Source organism: Monopterus albus, unplaced genomic scaffold (genome assembly GCF_001952655.1).
Source record: "Monopterus albus unplaced genomic scaffold, M_albus_1.0 scaffold134.1, whole genome shotgun sequence".
Taxonomy (NCBI): Eukaryota; Metazoa; Chordata; class Actinopteri; order Synbranchiformes; family Synbranchidae; genus Monopterus; species Monopterus albus.
The window spans coordinates 3,337,889-3,345,469 of NW_018128014.1; the positions used below are offsets into that span (position 1 = coordinate 3,337,889).

The 7,581-nt window shown below is 41.7% G+C and overlaps 1 protein-coding gene across 1 annotated transcript in view; it reads right to left on the reverse strand.

The window, feature by feature from the left end:
* Positions 1 to 7,581, reverse strand: part of LOC109967702 (bestrophin-3) — a 15,624-nt gene that overhangs the window by 6,919 nt on the left and 1,124 nt on the right. The window contains exons 4-10 of the mRNA XM_020613461.1: positions 6,969 to 7,114; positions 4,359 to 4,446; positions 3,757 to 3,902; positions 2,606 to 2,760; positions 2,021 to 2,098; positions 1,764 to 1,916; positions 367 to 447 (exon numbers count right to left, since the gene is read on the reverse strand). Coding sequence (XP_020469117.1) covers positions 367 to 447; positions 1,764 to 1,916; positions 2,021 to 2,098; positions 2,606 to 2,760; positions 3,757 to 3,902; positions 4,359 to 4,446; positions 6,969 to 7,114 — 847 coding nt within the window. The remainder of the gene's footprint in view (positions 1 to 366; positions 448 to 1,763; positions 1,917 to 2,020; positions 2,099 to 2,605; positions 2,761 to 3,756; positions 3,903 to 4,358; positions 4,447 to 6,968; positions 7,115 to 7,581) is intronic.

Below are 7,581 nucleotides of genomic sequence, written 5' to 3' on the forward strand. Positions count from 1 at the left end.
TTAAGTCTCCAATAAACAATAATTTTCAGTATCAATTCATTTGACTACTTTACTTTGAGAAAAATAGTAGTCAAATGAATTGATACTGAAAATTATTGTTTATTGGAGCCTTAATTTGCTTGGTATGTTGTGATCAGCAATAACATGAGTCACATAATGCCATGTGCCCTGCGTAACTTAAAAATAAAAGGTAAGATGATAAATGTTCCTGTGCATATTTTTGGAATATGGCTGATGCAGGAAAAAGGACACTCCCCAGCAGCCTGAGGTCCCGTCTTACTCCCAGGATCACTCATCTCCACAAGCCTCCAAAACACAACATGACTTCTCTGTTTCTTTGTCTGAGCGCTGTGATTGGCTGTTGACCTGAAGGCCCCGGTCGATGACCCAGTTAACTTCAAAGTCATCATCGTCCTCTCCAAACGGGTTGATCAGCTGCTCTGCTACCTAACAACAAATCATGTCAGAGATTTAGTCCGAAGAAATACCACAGAATAGAAAGTACAAAAATAACATCATCAAAATCTTAGCACAAGCACGTTCAGGGTTCTTTGAGGACCGAACATTTCTAGTTTAATGACTCGACCCTGGTTTCCTTTAAAGCTCAAGTCTTTTCAGCTGCACCAAGTTGGTTATTAATAACTTTTAATGGTGTGATATTAATATAACAGGGTAAGGTTAAGACAACCACAGGCTTCCTCACATGTTTCAGTCAGGAGGAAAACAGACTGGGATTGAACAGAACAGGCTGAATTTTCAGATCTTTAGGTACAAAGTAACAAAAGCTATGCGTTGGATAAGTACATTTCAGCAGAGCAAACTATTTTGCGCATTTTGGATAATAACTGTCACTTGTTTTCTTGTGCACATGTCTAAAGATCACCTCGCTTTTAGGGCTAGGTTTGCTTCCTTGCAGATCGTACACTGTTACCACAGACAGCTTTTCAATTCTCCAAATGTTTTATTAGCCTTTTACAGCTTTGTACTGGAATCTGTGCTATCGGCGGTCTTTAAATACAACACCAGATTTTCCTGGAGCAATATTTTTAGCACTTTAAAACATAGCCTGTGATTTACGGCATAATTTTGTTGTATAAACCAGTTGCCAAGGAAATACCTGCTGATTCGTACTGGTTCTTCAGTGTGGGTACAGTGAAATAAAATAAAACTGCCTTGTTCCCCATTTGGTCTCTTTCTATCACACCAAATTGCTGATGGCTTTATTTTACAGGTCTCATATTTTTCAGCTAATTTCTTGGAAACTTTGCCCATAATGTTCTAAATGTTTGCTGGTATTTGGCTCTTATTGACGAAGATATTTCCAAGAAATGTCAACTCACTTTAGTTGTAATATTGAATGAAATTGGAAATGTGTTAGCTGCAGTTTATAAGTGTGCACTTATAAACATGTTCAAGCTTTTAAGAGAATAATAGGAAATTTTGTGGTTGGCAAAAGAAAGTGAATCTCCATGCGCTTCCTAGAAAGACAAACATTCTTTATTTCTTTATACGAAGTGCCAGAAATTAAATTAAATAAATATGAATCTGTTTGACATTCACGCCGCATAATGGTGGAATTCCTGTTCCCCCAGTTAGTGCCAAATAGTCTGGCCTTTCTTTAGAAATATTCTAGGAATTAACAGCTAAACATGAACAAATTTTAAGGAAATTATGAGCAAAGTTTCCAAGAAATTAGCTGGAAAATACAGGACCTGTAAAGTAAAGTTTTCTCAACATATTTTTTATCTAAAAGACATGTGCACCTTCAGCCAGCCAGCATAGAAGAAGAACTGCAGAAGGGTGAAGACAGGGATGTAAAGGTCGAGATCGTGACCTGGGTAGCCCTGGGCGGGGTCAAGGAACTGTCGACCAATCAGACAAGCGAAGAAGAAAGTGTAGACGGCAAGAGTGACGACCTGGAGAGACAGAGAGAGAACAGCTCCATCTCTCCATGAGCTCTGACGTGTCTGCACAGAAGATGATGACTGATGTGATTAGCTGAGCTGCGTCTGGGACAGACCTGCGTGTACACCAGAGGGACGCTGACCCAGTTGTAGCCGAAGAGAGTCAAGCACCAAGCCCTGAGAGCGTTCATCTCCTGAAGACAGAGAGGAGGCAGGAAGTCACAGGGCTGCTAGTTTGGCCCCATCTGCCAACCCCTGGTTTCTGTAACTCAGCATTGGAAAATGAGTCTCACTCCCTTTTGGGAGTAAACTGGGAGTCACATCACTGACATGTCTGGTTTAAGTGGCCAGAGACCAACAGTGATCAGACTCTCAGTTGGCTTTGTGTGTGTTGAGTGCTTAAGAGCCTTTTATATGTTTGTACCCTATGGAACACTCCCAGGCTTCACTAATGTCCCATCAGCGCAGCTCCAGTCAGCCCAGTTATACGTCTGTAGTGGGTGGTAGTAGTTTTACTCATAGGTGTGTGTGTTTGGCTGTTAGCAATCATCCTATATGATCCCTGTGCTGTTCATTTTTTTCAAAATGTTTGATTTTATCCTTCTTGCTGGACTAATCTGTTATTCCCCCACCCTCTAAATGTCTAGACATTCATGTTTTGACACAGTATATAAGATATTTAGTGTAATCCCATGCTTCACTTTGAGAAGCATGTGCAGCTCGATGCTGTCTTCGATGCGTCCTTCCTGCCGAGCTTTAGCCGCCAGGTTGCAGAACCAGACTGCAGGGATCCAGTACTTCAGGTGAGGAGAGCGGATGTTGTCAAACACCTTCCTCTCCTCTGGAGTCATGAAGCCTACAGATGGACAGACCAATTATTCAACACTGTGTGGTTAAAGCTAAACACTGCAACAGACCGGGAACAGTATAGTGGAGGATTTCATAATTTGTGTGTTAGATGGGTGCAAAACATCTAGTCCTGAATCCCCAACATTGGTCTCGGTGCAAAATCTTTGTTCTTATATAAGCTTTGTACATGACAGACAAACATGGGGGCTTTAACCACTAACAAAGTATCAGGATGGGACCATGGATGTATTACGAGAACTAAACAGATGGCGCCCATTGCGAGTAAAAGTTGCTCACCTGGAACACAGTATCAACCGTTCTATGGGCCTTTCTTTTATCACTGTGCTCTATGGAGAAAATGCTTTTTGGGCCCCATGAGGATTTTTCATTGCCAAAGCACAAGTGGCATTGGGAAAAATTGGCTGAACGGATGAGTGGCAACACCATATCTCATCATACATCCATGGATGGGACAGACAGGACATCACCATCACCAGCTCTGCTCTGCTCTGCTCTGCTGCTCTAACTGGCCGATAACAAACCAATCCCTGGGGTCAGAGCCAACGACTTCAGGAAGGTAGCAAGGCAGTCGGGAAGGAGTTGAACTCCATCTGACTTTTATCACTTCAGTTTAGACATACTGACACAGCAAGACAGTTCTGTTACACATGTACACACTAGCATCACATATACTATACATTCTGTGTAATTGGGCTGCACAATATTGGCACGGATGGATGCCTGATCAGGCCTCTTGGGTACAGGCCCTGACAGGCACTGTTAACAGCTCTTTGCCAAAGTCAATCATGCCACTACAGAGAGACATAGAAAGACCACAAAATTACAAAAATGACTGCAAAGAAACAGAAAACTACCACAGAGAGGGACAAAACTACTAGCCCAGAAAGTGACACAATACACAACCACAAAACAAAAGGATTACAAAGCCACACAAAATGACCACAAGGACACAAAATGACCAAACGACCATCAAAGCCCTGACCTGCCTCGACCACATGGTCCATGGTTGGGAATCGCTTGCACACAGCATTGCTGACAGAGCGGAAAATGAGGAGCGCCGTCAGGTTAGTGTAACGCATTAGGGTCCGGCGCAGCAGGCGGCCATGTTCATCTTTACCTTTAACACAGCTGGAGGAAGAAGAAACACAACATCACTCCCATATGTTGTTGTTTAGTCTACACATTGACATGATGCTGCTTTGTCTGTCTGGGGGCCCTTATGTATGTAGCCTTTTCTTGTTGGTGTCGCTTGGATTATTTTATTCTATTATCATTACTATTATTTATGTGTTTGTTTTGTTTAAATGTCACGTAGTTGCCATGTTTTTGTGTTGAGGTAACCCTTCAAAAATGAGATGATGCGTCTCAAGGGATTTGTCCTCCGATTAAATTTGGAACAACAGCTTTTAACTCTTGAGTGCTGGGTCATTTATCCAACAGGTGAATCTGAAAATGATTAAACACTGACACTGTAGCTGTAGAGGACATGTGTTCGTTGACATTGTTACTGCAATGTTTCACTGACTGCACTTTTATATCTGAAGGAGATTTAAGGCAATTCAACAATTCAAAAAGTGTCTATACCTGGAGATAGGGAGCATGAGTCTGTCAGGCCAGGGCAGGTTAACAAATTGATTCCACCATCGATTCACCACCAGAGTCACATAAAAACCTGAAACACAAACCAGTAAGCAGCATAAGTACAAGTCCCCCTAAATTCACAGTAATTCATATTGGTGAAACCTGCCTGATGAGGAGGTGGTTTTTGGAAGAGAACCTATCAAACTGTCTTACTTGGCATTATATTACTGTACATAATTTGGCAGATGTTTGTTTTTTTCCCAAAGGGATCTAGAGTATTACTGCTCAACATGTACTATCAAAGTATACAATTTCATTACTAAAAGTTATTTTCCTGTGAGGAAACAGGTGAGTGAGCAGGAGGCTGTTTCCAGTTGGACAAACATCCACACTGTGTCCTCAGACTGTGGATCAGGGTGGAGATCAGCGACACAAACACTTACCCTGCTTTTAGCTTCTTTCTGTTCTTTAATGATCTGATTCCATTAGCAGCCTGTTAACGAGGCAACCGAACATCCTGTCTGTCTGCTGACTGTTTCTCATGGCCTTAGGCAGGAAGTTATTTTGTCTCTTTTATGGAGTTTTATTTCAGTTTCACTTTACTTCAAGTTTTAGCATATTTTAAAATGGTAATTTCTAAGCTCCATATCATTTCCTGTGGCTCAGGCCATTGAGTATCCTGACACAGGAGGTCTTGATAATTCTGTACTTACAGTGCCTTGCGAAAGTATTCGGCCCCCTTGAACTTTGCGACCTTTTGCCACATTTCAGGCTTCAAACATAAAGATATAAAACTGTAATTTTTTGTGAAGAATCAACAACAAGTGGGACACAACCATGAAGTGGAACGAAATTTATTGGATATGTCAAACTTTTTTAACAAATAAAAAAACTGAAAAATTGGGCGTGCAAAATTATTCAGCCCCCTTAAGTTAATACTTTGTAGCGCCACCTTTTGCTGCGATTACAGCTGTAAGTCGCTTGGGGTATGTCTCTAACAGTTTTGCACATCAAGAGACTGAAATTTTTGCCCATTCCGCCTTGCAAAACAGCTCGAGCTCAGTGAGATTGGATGGAGAGCGTTTGTGAACAGCAGTTTTCAGTTCTTTCCACAGATTCTCGATTGGATTCAGGTCTGGACTTTGACATAGCCATTCTAACACCTGGATATGTTTATTTGTGAACCATTCCATTGTAGATTTTGCTTTATGTTTTGGATCATTGTCTTGTTGGAAGACAAATCTCCGTCCCAGTCTCAGGTCTTTTGCAGACTCCATCAGGTTTCCTTCCAGAATGGTCCTGTATTTGGCTCCATCCATCTTCCCATCAATTTTAACCATCTTCCCGGTCCCTGCTGAAGAAAAGCAGGCCCAAACCATGATGCTGCCACCACCATGTTTGACAGTGGGGATGGTGTGTTCAGGGTGATGAGCTGTGTTGCTTTTACGCCAAACATAACGTTTTGCATTGTTGCCAAAAAGTTCGATTTTGGTTTCATCTGACCAGAGCACCTTCTTCCACATGTTTGGTGTGTCTCCCAGGTGGCTTGTGGCAAACTTTAAACGACACTTTTTATGGATATCTTTAAGAAATGGCTTTCTTCTTGCCACTCGGACAGGGAAGATGGTTCAAATTGATGGGAAGATGGATGGAGCCAAATGCAGGACCATTCTGGAAGGAAACCTGATGGAGTCTGCAAAAGACCTGAGACTGGGACGGAGATTTGTCTTCCAACAAGACACTGATCCAAAACATAAAGCAAAATCTACAATGGAATGGTTCACAAATAAACATATCCAGGTGTTAGAATGGCCAAGTCAAAGTCCAGACCTGAATCCAATCGAGAATCTGTGGAAAGAACTGAAAACTGCTGTTCACAAACGCTCTCTATCCAACCTCACTGAGCTCGAGCTGTTTTGCAAGGAGGAATGGGCAAAAATTTCCGTCTCTCGATGTGCAAAACTGATAGAGACATACCCCAAGTGACTTACAGCTGTAATCGCAGCAAAAGGTGGCGCTACAAAGTATTAACTTAAGGGGGCTGAATAATTTTGCACGCCCAATTTTTCAGTTTTTTATTTGTTAAAAAAGTTTGACATATCCAATAAATTTCGTTCCACTTCATGGTTGTGTCCCACTTGTTGTTGATTCTTCGCAAAAAATTACAGTTTTATATCTTTATGTTTGAAGCCTGAAATGTGGCAAAAGGTCGCAAAGTTCAAGGGGGCCGAATACTTTCGCAAGGCACTGTATTAAGGTAAGAGGGTGGAGAGGCTGTGGCTGGGGTGGGAGGGCTCCTTCACAATGCTGAGGGTCCTGTGGGTGCACCGTACTGTTGTCACCAGCAAACCTACTGGTGTGGCTGGAGCTGGCCGATGCATGGCAGGAATGAAGCAGTGCCCTTTAGCACGATAGATGCACACCATGTTGCATTTCGCAACACATATTCCTTGTGTAAATGACAAACAAATCTTTGAATCCTTGAATTTCTATCCGTGCTGTCTGTGCACTGCCACTACATTGTGGTTAGGAAAAGATGATTCTTATGAAGGTTTGAGAATGGCTGCGATCTCCTGGTCTCTGGGGTGATAGGCAGTAAAGAGTAAGACCTACCCAGGACGAAGGTGACAGGAATTTGCGCTGCATATTGGTCACAGTAAAGAGAAAGTTTCTCAAATAGTCTCTTCTGATAGTCACTGAGGAAGAACCTGGAGGACAGAGGACACAGACATCTCAGCCAACAAGAAAAAAACACTTCACTCACAGTTAAGCCAGTCACTTTTTTTACTTCTCAAATAATGGGTTTAGTTTTACATTTGAAGACATTTCAACCTTTTAACAGCCAGCACGTACAGTCTTCATTGTAAACAAGTACGCTTCAGTTTTCTTCTGAAATCTTGCCTTTTGTAGTGTTTATTACCGCAGTCTTACTCTGAACTATTGCCATATGTTCTTTAAAAGATAAAGCTAGGACAGAGTAACTCAGATAAAAAGTGAACAGTGAGGCCAATAGCAGAAAGACAAAATTATTTCTGCATGCTGAAGCATTCCCTTTGTGTGTGAAACCAATAAAAACAACTATACTGAATCATATTAAAGTGGTATTGCATGAAAAATGCAGACCAATACAAGTATCACAAATGGAGTCTGATTTCATGAAAATGTTGCTTTCATGTGCTTTTATTTTTTCCACACTGTCTGTGTTTGTATGTGACCTGTACACGAC